Raw genomic sequence first — 16,683 nt, 5'->3', positions numbered from 1 at the left:
GGGAAGCGATATTGCGGAGAATATTTACATGTTTATACATACATACATACATACATACATACATACATACATACATACATACATACATACATACATACACAGATACATAGCCGCCTGAATGTCCTTTTGCAGACATACAGATTTTTACCTTCAAGTTATGAGATTTAAATTAAAATATTCTTTAAATATTTAACTGAAATTTCTATTAACATTCGTTTAGCAAAATTTTTAATTGATAAATGGATATCTTTTTTTATCCATCACATTTTTTAGCAAAACCTCTTCTCTTAATTCTTCAGATGATGCAATATCTTCATTTTTTCTGCACAAAAAAAAAAAAAGGAAAAAAAAGATATGTTAATTCTAGGATGACATACTAAATCGATTTATTAATTGTATATATTGTTTTAATTTTTAAGCGGTTATATTTTCCGCATATATAGAAATTTTTATTAAACCATTTATAGATATATACATATACGTGTAGACGCTATTTGAAAACCAATGTAAATGTAAAATCAAGCCTTCAAACGTTTTAGAGTATCTATTTTTACGAATAAAAATAAGATATAATGCAAATATATATATATATATTTTTTTTTCAAGTAAAATTACAATTTCTGTTTATGCAAAAATTTCCTTATTTCTCCTTGCGTTTTTTCATCAAAATCGGTTAAATTCTTTTTTGATTCGATTTTTGTTGTGTCGATTTCAGGATCTCCCTTTAATACACAAGGCCACCAATTTTCTCTTTTTTTTTCTAAAAAAAATATTATTTTCTTTTTATCTTCTATATTCCACATACATTCCTGTTTGTTGACTTCTTCATAAAAGGTCCCTTCCAATTTTAGTTCGTCTTGAAAAAGAACAAAAGGAAAAAGGTAAAAAAGAAAATAAAACAGTCAAATATATTTAATCATATCACATTTACTTTATGCATTAGCATATTACTGGTTAGTTTTCTTTTTTTTTTTTTTTTCCTTTTCAGCTTACTCAAGTGACAGACTTTCATATTTTTATTCGATATTTCAACGTTTATTTCGCTAGTTTTAACTTCTTTATACATGGGCATTTCTATGTTTATTTCGTTTAAAGTCTGATTCCAAAAATATTTTTCAGTTTTCCCGCCGTTCCATGTTGATATATGATTTTCACCTAGGCCGCAAAAATGTGCATGCGTACACGCGGGTATATATATATATATATATATGTAAGTGTACATGTATAGGTGTATACATGTATGCTTAGTTATGTAAATGACAATATTTGGAAAAAATGAACATGTACAGGAACAACATTATTATCAGCTTCTTCCATTTTTTATTTTTTTTCGCCCTATAAAAAAATATTTTGTTATGTTACTTGTAACGGTATTAAATGGAATTGGTGCAGAGTCTCTTTTTTCTTGCTCCGCCTTTTGTGTATTCTTAGTCTCTAGAATTTTAAAATTATTTAATTTTTTTAATTCATCGCAAGGTGGTAAATATTTATTTTTTATTTCTTCATTTTCAATTATATAAGGTTGTTCTTTAATTATATAATTTAATTGATGTTTTCGAAATAATTTCATTAAATTTTGTTCCCTGTTATGTGCTTTAAACCCACGTCTATTATTACTTAAAATGTTTTTTAGTATATCGCCATCATATCTTTTAGATAGAGTTTGTATATCGTCTTCACTCATCATTAAATGAAAATAATCAGTCTTACATTCTAGAAATGATAAAAACGTTTCTATTAAATCATCTATGGAGGTAAAATCTTGGGCTATAGCCATCAACATATTTTCATGTTTTTCGCTTTTCATATTTTTTATTTTAAGTAAAAACAGTAGCGTTAAATGTTTCTTGATTTTTCTCATAAATGTGGTTACAAAAAAGGAAAAAAAAAGTAATGAGCCAAAAATGGCACAGCTTACAATTAATAGGCTAAAAATGGATATGCTTTCACAATAAATGGGCTAAAAATGGATATGCTTTTACAATGAAATTGCTTACAGTGAAAACGCTTTTACAATGAGTATTCTCACAATACATATGCTTACAGTGAATAGACTAAAAATGGAGAGGCTTTAAAATGAGAAAACTGATAAATAAACAAAGTAAAACTTGAAACCAAATAAATTTCTTAGAATATTTTCCTAAATTTAAATATAGTGCAATTTAATTATATATTATTAAAATAAAACAACATATCATCAATACACGGAGTTAAAATGTGTTTTTGCCTACTTGACAGTAGTGATGTTCTTATGTTTAAAAGGAACAAATTTTGCACTGTTCAAATTATGTAAGAGCCATATTCGACTTTGTATTTTTATATTTAAAAAACTTAAAACTTCTTTTAATATTTATTTTTCAACTTTTAAATTTGTTCTCCCTTTTTCTGACATTTCTTAAGCACGTTTCTTTTTTTTCTTTTTTTGACATTTCCTTAATATACTTCTTTTTTTCTTTTCTTTTTCTTTTTCGCACTGTGATATTTTTAAAACGACCTTACATTTTTTAATATTTTATTTTATTATATTTTTTTAACTTAAATGTAATAAATGTGTGCTAAATATAATAAGTATGGCAAATTGAAAAAACACAGCATGCAAGTAGGCAACATTCGCAATATAAAAAATATATGTGTAATATGTATATATATATATGTATATGTAAGATGATTTATTGATATGTAAAATATGAAAAAAAGGGGAAAAAACAATGAAACAAAAAAAAAAATGCTTCCTCTGCATATAATATACACCAGTTGTTAAAATAAATATATAAGGGACAAATTTTGATAAAATATGTTTAAAAATTTTTGATATTTTAAAATAATTTTTAATAAATATGCAGGAGATAATTTTTTAATTTGTTCACTGTGTGAAATTTCCATATTTTTCATTTTTTTTTTTTTTTTTAATGATATATGGTAGGCCAATTTTCCAATTTTTAAAAAATGAACAGTTCGAAAAATATTTGTTTTTTAATTAGCCAACAAAATGGCGTGATAGTTTTATTTGTTATCTACATGTTATCAAATAAAAGATTGATAAGATACTACTAATATATAGGCTACTCAAATGTAACACTTAAAACTACTAAAACTGTATTAAGCTGCTAGATTGTTATTAATTCCTTTTTATGCGTATGGTTCATATCGTATACCTTAACATTTTTTTCTACATTTATGAAATAACTATTAAAAAGCAGGAAAGGTGGTTTGTTAATAATTAAAATAAAATAAAAAATTAAAAAAATAAAAAAAGGGGAAATGAAGTGATGAAAAAAACACGTATTTTATTTTATGTAATACGTAAATTTTGCTATTTAAAATATTTTTTTTTTTTTTTTTTGTCTACAAGAGTCTAAAAAAATGGCATGAAAAAAAAAAAAAAAATAAACATTCCTATTGAGTTGTATTATGTACGTATAAAGTACTCTCTTACTTATACATATTTGTTCATATATACGCAAAGGAATAGTTATTTAATTATATATCCTACTGATACATAATAAATAAAGGACACACAAAAAATGTATAATTTAAAAACAAAACTGAGTATTATATATGACAGCAATTTTAAAATAATCAAGTTAAATTAAAATTTTTCCAATTTATAATTTTTTTTTTTTTTTTTTTTTTAATTTCTTTAAAAAACTACAAATTACCAAATATGTTCTACAAAAACAAGGGGATATCATGAATACAATAGTTTTGTAAAAAAATAAAACGCAACTATCAACTAGTTGTATACATGTACAATGTATGTGTACAACATATAATTTAGTAAATACTTCAAATTTTTAATGATTGAGTTGAAAAGTATAACAATTCCACATAAAAAATACGAATTAAAAGTATCGATATTATATATAAAAAAAAAAAAAAATTAAACTTTCTCATATATTTTTTACATGTAGATTTATTAATTTTTTCAATTGTTAATTATTATTAATATATTCGTGATCTACAAACGTTAAAAAAGGGATGCTATTTTTTTTTTTTTTTTGTGTATATATATCTCATATTTATAAGGAAAAAATATTTTTTCCATTAAAAGATATTATGTTATATGTATATATATATATATATGATACATGCATATATAATATCTCTATATATGTAACGTTTTATGTAGAATTTCATTTTATTCTCATTATTTTATGTATATGATGACTTATACACTCTTTCACTTGAATTTTGCTGGTACATGGAAAGGCTAGGTGTCCGTTGCAAGTAAACGCTGCATTAATATTTTTCGAACGGAAAAATGTAGATGTATTTTTGCTAATATGATACATATTTATATAAATATATATGTTGTATGTATATAATTAAATTTATACATAAAATATAATATTACTTACATGCTATATGTAAGCATGTAAAATGCTTATGCAGTTATTTTGTGCATTTTTTAACAACAAAACTGCTATTTTTTTGTACTAATTGTTATTCATTTTAAAGTAAATTTAAAAAAGAAAAATCTGTATACTGTAATAACTTTATAGTTATTCTTAAAACTCCTTTAAAAAAGCTATATACATCTTTCCGCCCCGTCCCCCACCTTTTTATATATAAGATGAGAATAACAAAATCAATGGAAAAAAAAAAAAAAAAAAAAAAAAAAGCTTGTTTAATACCATTTAACCTCTTCTTATCAGATTGCATGCGATCCTTTTTTTTTTTTTTTTTTTTTTTTATTGGCCTTTTTAAGGATTTATAGCCATAAATAAAAACAAGATAAAAAAGTAAATATAATAAATGTATAATAAAAAATGACGTTTAACACCTGAAGAAAACATAACACTGTATTCTAAATATATATATAGGTACATAAACAATGTATGTATATAACAAATAACACCCATGTGTTTTCATCATAAAAAAAAAAATTTTTTTTTCGCATACATATATATACAAACATACATTCATTTATACATACCCTTAATTAAGATAATTTTTTATGGTGTTTCACTTATTGTTATATAATAAACATACTTACATTTCATTAAATCTTGGAATAAATTTATTTTGATATTAAAAAATAGAAGTTATTATAAAATAAAAATAATATATTATATTCGAAGAAAATTGCCCTACCCAATCCACAATAAAATTTCAAAATTTAACTTAAGAAATAATTTGTAAAGGAAAACAAAAACTTTAATTGTTTATTTTTAATTTGCGAAAACACATATTTGTTAAACTTATTTTTAAAGTTTTATAATAACATCATATAGAAAGAAGATAATTTTTTTGAAAAAAAAAAAAAAATATAGTACAAAATGTTTTACGGTAAGTATATAATTAAACAACTCAAAAATGTATGATGCTATTTGTTCTATATTAGATAATGTATTTTAAAAAAGGAATAATTACATACTCTACATTTTAAATATATTCATATATATATATATATATATATATATATATGTTTGATTATATGTATACATTTACATATATAATATATATATGCATACTGTAAATGCGCGTGTACTTTATCTTATACATATGCTATACACCATTGTGAATATGCTTAAGGTACATATTAACTAGGGTTTAATTTAATTGGATAAGATTGACTTTTTTTTTTTTTTTTTTTTTGTACTAACTTATGCATGGTTTATGAGTAAATATAAATGAATTTTGTAAGCATGTTTATATATGTGCTGTATGTGTACGCATATATACATACATATGTACATATATATATATATATGTATATTCACATGTACATATAGTGAACATATATACAATGGCGTACACTCAACATTGTAAAAGTGCTCATGTATGAATGTTTAAAATGTTTACATTGTAATTATGTATGTGAACATGGTTAATACATTTATAGTGTAAGTGTGAAAATTTATGCGCAGTTAATATATTTCAATGGTACATGTGAAAATTTACGCACCGTTCATATATTTAAATTGTACATGTGAAAATATATGCACTGTTCATATATTTCATTTGTGCATGTGAAAATTTATGCACTGTTCATATATTTCAATTGTACATGTGAAAATTTATGCACGGTTCACATTTATGTTCTGTGTAAATATTTATGCATGGATAATGTATGTACATTCCGTAATTATGAACTGTAAATATGATCATTTATGAGCGGCTAATAAATGCTTATGTTGTTTTTTTTTTTTTTTTTAATGAACAGGCAAAGTGATAAAAGCGGACGAAACGGTAGTTCCAGAAATTAAGGACGGGTATTCAGTTATTCACCTGTCAAGGGCATGTTTAAACAATCCACAAGATGAAGGAAAGTTATATGTACAGGTAGAAGATGCAAATGGCTGTTATAATATTTGCTGTTTACAGAAAAACGTATGCGAAGATACTGCATTAGATATATTTTTGATGTTGGAAAATGATGTAAAAATAAAAACAAGTGGAAGTGCAAATGAAGTACATATTGTTGGTTATTATGAAGTTTCATTTGGTCAAGATAATTTAGATGAAGATGAAGAGGAGTTTGAAGAAGATGATGAATATGAAAATGAGGAAGTAAGAATGTTAACAAAAAAAAATACATTAAAAAATTCACTTTCAAATGGACTTAATAAAAAAAAAAAAGATACAGCAGCTGATGAAGATGATGAAACAAACGTTGGTAAAAATGATGATGAAGAGGATGAAGAAGATGACGATGATGATGAAGATGATGAAGACGAAGATGATGATGAAGAAGATGATGAAGAAGATGATGATGAAGAAGGTGAGGAAGAGGATGAAGAAGAAGATGAAGAGGGGGATGAAGACGAAGACGAAGAAGAAGGGGATGAAGATGAGGAAGAGGAAGAAGGAGATGAAGACGAAGAGGATGCAGGTACAAAAAATAAAGGAGATAAAAAAGAAAAAGGACAAAAAAAGAATAAAAATAAAAGATCTTTAGATAATAAAAATGATGCACCATCTAAAAAAACAAAATTAGGTGATGAAAGTCAATTTGAAAAAGATCTTGTTGCATTTTTAAAAAAAAATGGAAAGACTAAATTAACCGAGTTAGGAAAGGTAAAGAAACCAGAAGGACTCAAAGTTAAATTAGGTTTCTTTATTAAAAAGCGTTCAGGCGTTTTTAAATTTGATAATGATAGCCAAACTGTATCCTTGAAATAAACGTGAGAGTTCATGTTTTACTTTTTTATTTCTATTTTTAAATAAGGACAAAAATTAATCGCAACACGTGTGCAAAGCTTATTTGTAGAAATGTATGTGCAGTATAAAATATATATATATATATATATACATATGTAATATGTATAATAAATATAGATAATATATGTGTGTATATATATATTTATGTTTATATGCACTTATTCATGTTTACTCATCTGGTGTTTATGTATTCATGTTTCATTATTGTTGACCATTTATAGATTTTATTAATGTATACTATATGTATGTATTTATGTTTTATGTATGTGTTTATGAATACCAGAGAGTACTTTTAATATGTTACTTTTTCTCCCCCCATTTTTTAAATCAACAAGCATTTTATTATTTACTTAGAGTTCGCATTCCTTCCTATTTATTATAGTAGTAATAGACCCTATCAATTTTGAACATTCTCTCATGTAATATTATTATATGTATATATATATATATATATATATATATATATATGTATTGGGTATATATATGTGTGTGTGCATAAGTAATACGTAAATAACTTTTAGTAAGACAAATGATTTTACTGCAATTTACATAAACGCATCAAAAGGGTGCAGTACGTATATATATATATATATATATATATATATATATATATATATATATATATATATATATACATATATATTTGTGTATATTTACAGTGCGTATGGGGTTGTAATACTGTTTATATGTGTGTGTACACTATATTTTGTCATAGCGAATTTTTTTATTTAGAGACCAACTTTTTGAACAATAGACCTTTTTTTTTAAAAAGTTTTTTATTTAATAATTACGAAAAAAAAAAAAAAAGAGAATACATTAATATATTTTTATAAATTGAACTTTTAAAATAATTATTAAATTTTTGAAATATCAATTTTTTAATAATAAATATATACACCTTTTTGTACGAAGCAATTATTGTGTTCACTAATCGTCCTTCAACTGTCAACCTTCCAAAATATCTACACATTTTTTAAATAAAATTTGAAACGAATATTTTACAAATTACCTTTTTTTTTTTGTTCATGAAATTTAATAATCCACAAAAGAGAAGTTTTTTGATGTATACTCTTAAGGCATAACACTTTGGGGTGTGAAAAAACTATTCTCAAAAATATATGCAAATTATTTCATTTACTATTATTATACATATAAAATATGCGGGAATTTTTACATAGGTATAGATCATTTTAAAATTAATATTATAAGTTCTTTTTTTGTTTTATTTTGTTTTATTCTGTTTTGTTTTGTTTTGTTCTGTTTTGTTTTGTTTTGTTCTGTTTTGTTTTGTTTTATTTTGTTTTGTTTTGTTTTGTTTTATTTTGTTTTGTTTTTTATTTTGTTTTGTTTTGTTTTATTCGGATTTGTTTTTTTGTTTTTTTTTTATTTCTTTTTCGTTTGATTTTTTCTTACCTTTTTTTCTTTTTTTTTTTGCTGTTTATGTTTATATGAATAAATAAGAAACTTTCTTAGGACAAATTTATAAATTTTCATTTAAGGACAACACTTATTATTATACGCTTGAAAAAATATGTTAAAAAAAATTTATACATATATATATAGTATTTATTATAAAATTTAATAAAAAAAAAAAAAAAGCAAGTCGCTTTTAAAATAGTACAAATATATATGTGTAATGGAAAAAGAATTTCTAAATAAGTAAACAATTATACAAAATACTGAAAATTAAAAAAGAGATAATTACATAAATTTAAAATATATTAATGTCCATAATTATAGTGGTAACCTTTTTCTAATAAGTACCATAGTGGTTCGATTCTCTCAATCTTTGTTTCAAGCTAGAAAAAAGTAAAAAAAAAAAAAAAAAAAAAATTATATATATGTACACATTTTTATAAATACCATTGAATTTTTTTAATTTTTTTTCACATTTTTCTTCACGTATATTCTTTCTTTTGTTTTTTTGTTTCTATTCTCATGCATTTATGCAATTTATACTTTTGATCATTCACTTGTTTATTCATTTTTTTTCCTCCTTTTTTAAATATTTCATTTATTACAAGTAATAGTCAGGATCTTCAGCATTTTTGCTATGAATATTCTTTACATTTCTCGAGTTGTAATCACAATGATCAAACTCGTAATCATCATTGTATATATTAACGGTATTTATATCTGAAATGGAAAATAATATTAAAACGTGTATATATGCATACATACATACATACATACACACAAACATGCATACATAATACATACAAACATACATACATAATACATAATACATACAAACATACATACATAATACATACAAACATACATACATAATACATACAAACATACAACATTTATACATATACACATAAATATCTTTTTTTAATTTCGCAAAAGCTGCATTTATATTTAACGAGCTTAGATAGCTTTATTCATGAATGGATGGAATTTGAAACATCCACATATTTTAAAATTACATGCCACTCTATTAGTGTTAATAAATTTATTCATTATTACGTTATAATTTACGCTTTTCTATATTTTTTTATTTTATTTTGTCTATTAAATTAAAGAACAACGTGTACAATAAAATTTCAATAATTATTTTTCTATGTTCATTTTAATAAGTTGGTGTGTGTTTGTGTGTTTGTGTGTTCGTATGTCTTTTAGTTACTCATCAAAATTTTTTTTACGAATTTACACATGTAAAGACTTGCAAAGTCATTAGTTATCTATCTATATAAATATATACACACATATATATATACATAAATACGCATCTATACATATATGTATACTTATGTACATATGTAATGTTAAAAAATTATTAAGAAGGGGGGGGTGAATAATTACTATTATCATCATCCGCTTTGTAATTATCCTAAAAAATAAAAACAAACAAAAGGAATATAAAACAAAATAAAACAATACAGGTATATATAATTAAATATAAAGCTATATTGTATGGATAAAAAAAAAAAAAGAAAAAAAAAGCACATATACATAAGTATTATATATATATATATATATATATTATATTCATACATGTATGTATCATTATTTTTCAAAAATACAAAAACGTTCAGTACAGTACAATAAAGGATGCATCATGCATTTCTTATATAAATTTTACCTTCATGTTGTAATTGTCGTAACTTCTTTCCATGTTTTCACAATTATACAAATCATTTTTTCTTTTTATATTCATATTATGTCCTTGATAAATTCTAACATAAAAAATAAAACACGGAGATAAAAAAAAAAAAAAAATTAAATTATTAAAATAAATATACCAAAATGCACAGTATGAGCAACATTCATTTCGCATTTTCTTGATCTCTTCTTCATTCGCTTATTCTCTCTAGCTCAATTTCTTATTTTATTTTTTCTTTTATATACAATGAATTGTACACAAATGTTTTTAATCAGATTTGTACATATATATTTACACTTATATAATAAATGTTCATATATATATTGCACATACAACATATTTATGTATCTTCAGATATATACGTATATATATACATACATATACACACAAGCGTATCGATATGTACGTACGTAAGTATGTTTGCACGTATATATATATATATATATATATATATACATGTAATGTATACGTAGCAAGGTATGGACAGTATACGAGCAAATTGTCAAACTAATACACCAAAAACATGACAAAATGTAAATCATCCTATATTTAAAAAAAAAGGATATACACTTATTTTTTTGAACAACTAATATATTCATGTATTAATAAGCATATGTATTCTTAAAAATTTATAAACAGCTGAAAGGTACACACACTCTGATTAACCACAGCACACACATTACACATATAAATATATTCAAGCACATCATGTATGCATTTAGGAATAAACATATATATACAATATTTACTACATATACAAAATTAAATACGATAAGTGGTAACACTTAAGAGAAGTTGGACATACATGCACGCGGTACACCATTATACAATATACAATTGCACACGGGGGGAAAGGCGAAATAAAAAAAAAAAAAAAAATTTTGCCTTTTTTTCATTATATAGCTCTAAAAATTAATTTTTAAAATTTTCTTAAAACTAAAAAAAATTTATCATCAAAAGGAATGATTACTATATACAAATGTAAAAAATGAAAAGAAAATTTCTTTCCCTTTCTTCTCTTCTCTTTTTTTTTTTTTTTTTTTTTTTTGTCCCCCCTCTTTTTCACACCAAACGGGAAAATGGTTTTCACAAAAATCATTAAACATGAAGACTCGATAATTGGAAACTTCCTTAAGAATACAAGATGCGCAAGTGTGTTGTTTACATAACTACATATATATATATATATATATACAAAAACATATATAACCACCTACTCAAGCAAATATGCCGATATATACAATATAATACATACGTATATATACATAAACACACATATAAACACATATACATAGGTATACATATAACATATGGACTAAGCTGCTGTATTTACTTTTTGTTATAGTTGTTCATTGGGGGTGGCACAGGAATGCTCTGTTGGTACATGTTATTCCTCATGTTGTTGTTATAGGCTCCATTAATATAAGGGTTCATCATATTAGTAGAAAGATTTGGATTAACATTAATAGGAATAGTAGGCATGCTGTTTTGAACATTCTGTGATAAGTTATTAGGAATACCCTTAAAATTATTAACAAATGGAAAATTTCCTTGTTTATAATTCATATTTTGATTAGGTATATTAACATTATTTGGTTGCATGGTTAAATTTGTAGGAGGAGGTGGAGGTAGGTTCATATTTCCTTTTTTATTTAATCCATAATTCATATTATTTTGCATAAGATTATTTTTATATTGTTGTTGGAAATCATTTTTCGATGGTTTGTTTTTATATTTCCCTCCTTTATATTTAATAACATTCATTACATTGTTCATATTTTTCATCATGTTCATATTATTCATGTTCATATTATTCATGTTCATATTATTCATGTTCATATTATTCATATTCATATTGTTCATATTCATATTGTTCATATTCATAGACATATTATTCATCATATCTTTTTTCATTTTGTTATCCCCTTTCCATCCAGATATTCTTGGATCATATTTAAGTGTAAGTCGAGAAATTAAAATACTTTTACTATTAACTGAATATAATTTAAACAAAAAGCATTCATTTACATGACCCAACTTTTCGATTGGATAATCAAATACTTGCGGAGGAATTTTCAAAACGTTATATTCATCTGGATCTTCTACTTTTTCCCTTGATTCGTCATTCTCCCCACTGTTCTGATCATTTCTGTCCTTATTGTTATCTATATTGTTGTCCTTATTATTGTTCGTGTTGCTATCACTATTGTTATCTTTATTGCTGTCCTTTTTACTGTCTTTATTACTTTCGTTGTTATTATCTTTATTTCTCTCGTTTGCACCATCCTTAACGTTTACATTTCCACTAGCATTTTCATTGTCATCATCTTGTCGTTTCTCTTCCTGATTTCCGCAAACGGAACTATTCAATTGATTATTACTTTCATCGTTTTTCTTGTTCATGATATTACTACCATTTTGGTCAGTATCAATATTGGTAGTATCCTCAGATGTGTTACTTACTTTATTACTTTTATTCTTATTATTACTACTCATGTTACTGTTATTATTGGCTAGCTCTGTCATCTTAAAGCAGTAATATTTACACGTCTTAATCCACTCGGGAAATTCATTTACAATTGGCATGTTAAATAGAACAGGCAGCCAATTAGAGTATGCAGAAAAATTTAGTTTATAATCCTTGCTATTATCTCTATACACATTACAAAATTTAGCTAATTTTTTCGGTTCTATGGATAAAAAGGGTAGTTTCGATTTCTTGTTATGCACATCTGTGCTACCGTGTGCTGATAAAGCATTTTTATTACTACTATTGTTATCATTATTATTAGCAGCAGCGTTATTGTTAACACTGCTATTATTGTTACTATTATTGTTACTATTATTATTATTATTGATGCTACTTCCGCTATTATTATTATCATCACTACTAGAATTATCCTCCGGGAATAGTAAATAGACGTAACCATCCGGCTTTATTATATTTTTACTACTTTTTAAAAAACTAAAACAAAATAAATGTAAACGTAACTTAAACATTTCTGTTTGTGGATCAATAAAATCTGGATATCCGTGAAATGACAATCCAGGTAAAATATAATACAGTTCATCAAATGTATTTGGAGGAAATTTCGATTTTAGTTGAACAGGATTAATACCATAATGAATTACTACATTCTTATATAATGATTGTATATTGTTTTTACTTTCCTGTTTTAACTCATTTTCTTTCAAACAACTACAAACTTCTACTATGTCGTTTTCATGCTCCAACAAAAATCCGTTACAGAAGCTAAAGTTTTCATCTCCGAACAGTAATATTCTCTGTACAAAGGGGGGAGAGAAAAAAAAAAATGAACAAAAAATGAACAAAAAATGAACAAAAAATGAACAAAAAATTAATAAATAATAATTAAAAATTAAATTGATACAAGTACTATGCCAAAAAATTTAACGCATTGCATAAAGCGCGCATATAATCACTGCAGTGTACGCAGTAAAACAAACATAAAAGTGATGCAAGCATATATTGTTTACACACTGTTATTATAATTATGCACCCGTTATGAGTATATATTATACAAACACGAAAGATGGATAAATAAACAGAGCAAAATGAAACACGAATAAGTAAATACAAAAAAAAAAAAATATTTTGGACTGAATGTAATGAAACAACTTGAATAAAATAAATATATAAACGCTTAAGGATTATCTTAATTTTTGTGCACAAATTGTTACATAAAAAATAAGGGAAAAAACAGGCGTGTATATTTATGACTAAAAATGGTATATACATAAACATATATATATATATATATATAGATATATGCAAGCTGATGTAGCATAACACGCAGCAACAATACGCCCATCCATGCATACATACGTATATGTATATATATAGATATGCGCGTATATGTAGAGCCGCTACTTCCGTGCTGATTTTCTAATTTTCTAATTTTCTAATTTTCTAATTTTCTGATTTTCTGATTTTCTTATTATCACCTTTTCCACGTATCTTCGTGAAAACGCACAGGCATATGTATGTACATAATAGATAGTTAAACAAATACAAAGTCATGTACACATATTCGTATGCATCTTACTACTATTGCTACTATTATACAAATAATATATATATATATATATATATATATATAGTTGTTCCGACTTACCATTTTAACATAAAACGTTAAAAAAAAAATTTAAGGTTAATAAGCTAGAGGCACTGTTTTATTTTTAATAATTATCAAATAGTCCGAACTAACTTGAAATAATATATCTTTTTTTTTAAATAACGAATCCTGCTCCTGTTTCATGTAAAAGGTGATATCTACTTTATTTTGTTATACTTAATTTTGATTCTTCTTTATTTTTACTCTGTTCAATTTTTACTGTTCAGTTTTATATTAATTATTTTTCTTTTCAATCTTTTATGGTTATATTAATATGTACTTAATTTTTTTTTTTTTTTAGAATTTTTTTTCTTATACACTTTATTATTAATCTTCTTTTTTCCTCTCTCTTTTTTTTTCTTATTTTACTATATCTTACTTTTTCTCTTAATTTACTATATCTTACTTTTTCTCTTAATTTACTATATCTTACTTTTTCTCTTAATTTACTATATCTTATTTTTTCTCTTAATTTACTATATCTTATTTTTTCTCTTAATTTACTATATCTTATTTTTTCTCTTAATTTACTGTATCTTATTTTACTTTATCCTATTTTACTATTTTAAATAACTACTTATAAATTAAAAATTTAATTTTTAAATCGTACTTTTTTTTTTAGATACATATAAAGAAAATTTTATGGTCATAATTGTGGGGCTATGTAAAAACAATTTTCTTAAAAAAGCTGCAATCAGTTACTCAAAATATATATATACTTTATATATGTACTTATATATACTTACTGCATATATTAACTTATTATATATAAATATATATCATATATTCTCATCAAATAGGTAATTACTGTACCTTTCCTTATGTTCTCTTTTAAATGTTATATATATATATATATATATATATATATATATATATATATTTATTATTATTATTATTTATTATAGTTAAAATAAATATGCATAGAATATTATTATGTACTTGAATATTCAGCGTACATGTACGTACACGTATACTTATACATATATATGTATTATATATATGATGTATAACTATATTTAAAATTTGTACTACATAAGTATATATAAAATATATATATACATATATACGTATATATGTACATATAATACTAGTACAGTTTTTTCTTAATACGTCATATAAATAGTGTACAATAAAAATACAATAACTTTGAATTTTTCTTTTGTAATTCTCAATATATTTATCTAATTCGTTCTCAGTTTTGCCATTTTAGTTCTCACTTGTGTTCATTTATGTATGTATATATATAAATATATATATGTATATACATATGAATAATACGCTTCTAAAATGTATGTTTATGTAAGTATATATATATATATATATTATGAATATTTAAATAAAAGTACATTTTATTACATTTTTCTTTACTCATTTCTTCTGAAAAATAATGTATAAATATATAAATGATATAAATGGATATTAAAAAATAAATCTTTTAACTACAAAAAAATTAACCATACATTTTTTCTTAAAAACTCTAAAATATTTTGATAAAAAACGAATTTATCTTTTTTCCTTTTAACAAGAAATTTTTTTTTTTTTTTATACAAATTATTTTAGTTATTCAAATTTAAAATAAATATTTTTACTATTTTTCTTTTTTAAAAAAAAAAATTTGTGTATATTTTTAATGAGCATACATCCATCTTACATATATGTATATGTATATGCATATGTATATGCATATGTATATGTATATGCATATGTATATGTATATGCATATGTATATATATATATATATATATATATATATATATATATATATATATATATGTATACTTACTGTTATACACGATCGTAAATACATTTAACACGTCATGTACGAGTAAATATAAAATTTTATAAAAAAAAGTTAATGCAACGAACAATGAGTATATAGAAAAATCAAAAGGAAAAAATAGTACATTCATAATGTATTATGTACATATATATATATATATATATATATATATATATATATACTACTATATGTATGTATTAATAATGCCCCTTTTTTGCTATTTTCGTTTTTTCTTTACTAAACTATCACATGTATACTGTTTTCCTTATTCTTTATTTTTTCTCCTTTTTTTATGTTTCATTTTTTGCAATCATATTTTCCCCCAAATCGTTTTTGTATTATTACCCCCTATGTGTAATTATAGCTATTTAATAATTAGCCAAAAAGAATGATAGAATAAAGAATTAAAAAAATCAAAAAAAAAGAAAAACAAAAAAACAAAAAATAAAAAAAACAAAAAAACAAAAAAACAAAAAAACAAAAAATATGTAAGT

The 16,683-nt window shown here is 23.4% G+C and overlaps 3 protein-coding genes across 3 annotated transcripts; 1 reads left to right on the top strand and 2 right to left on the bottom strand.

Moving 5' to 3' along the window:
* Nucleotides 1-228: 228 nt before the first annotated feature.
* PmUG01_14043000 (CS domain protein, putative) lies at nt 229-1,807 on the bottom strand (the record flags this gene model as incomplete). The annotated part of the gene is made up of 4 exons (XM_029007993.1): nt 229-322; nt 616-856; nt 994-1,155; nt 1,363-1,807. 4 exons carry the CDS (start codon nt 1,805-1,807, stop codon nt 229-231), a joined length of 942 nt encoding a protein of 313 aa, XP_028864327.1.
* A 3,472-nt stretch (nt 1,808-5,279) lies between these two features.
* On the top strand, nt 5,280-7,125 carry PmUG01_14042900 (conserved Plasmodium protein, unknown function; the record flags this gene model as incomplete). The annotated part of the gene is made up of 2 exons (XM_029007992.1): nt 5,280-5,289; nt 6,167-7,125. The coding sequence occupies 2 exons, from the start codon at nt 5,280-5,282 to the stop codon at nt 7,123-7,125; spliced, it is 969 nt and encodes a 322-aa protein (XP_028864326.1).
* Nucleotides 7,126-8,917: 1,792 nt separating this feature from the next.
* Nucleotides 8,918-14,412, bottom strand: PmUG01_14042800 (conserved Plasmodium protein, unknown function; the record flags this gene model as incomplete). Its single annotated transcript, XM_029007991.1, has 6 exons — nt 8,918-8,963; nt 9,186-9,300; nt 9,973-10,000; nt 10,253-10,346; nt 11,607-13,558; nt 14,410-14,412. The coding sequence occupies 6 exons, from the start codon at nt 14,410-14,412 to the stop codon at nt 8,918-8,920; spliced, it is 2,238 nt and encodes a 745-aa protein (XP_028864325.1).
* Between the last annotated feature and the right edge of the window lie 2,271 nt (nt 14,413-16,683).

Source organism: Plasmodium malariae, assembly GCF_900090045.1.
Source record: "Plasmodium malariae genome assembly, chromosome: 14".
Classification (NCBI taxonomy): Eukaryota; Apicomplexa; class Aconoidasida; order Haemosporida; family Plasmodiidae; genus Plasmodium; species Plasmodium malariae.
The sequence above is the reverse complement of the archived record's forward strand: the minus strand, read 5'-3'. Positions and strand labels throughout refer to the sequence as shown.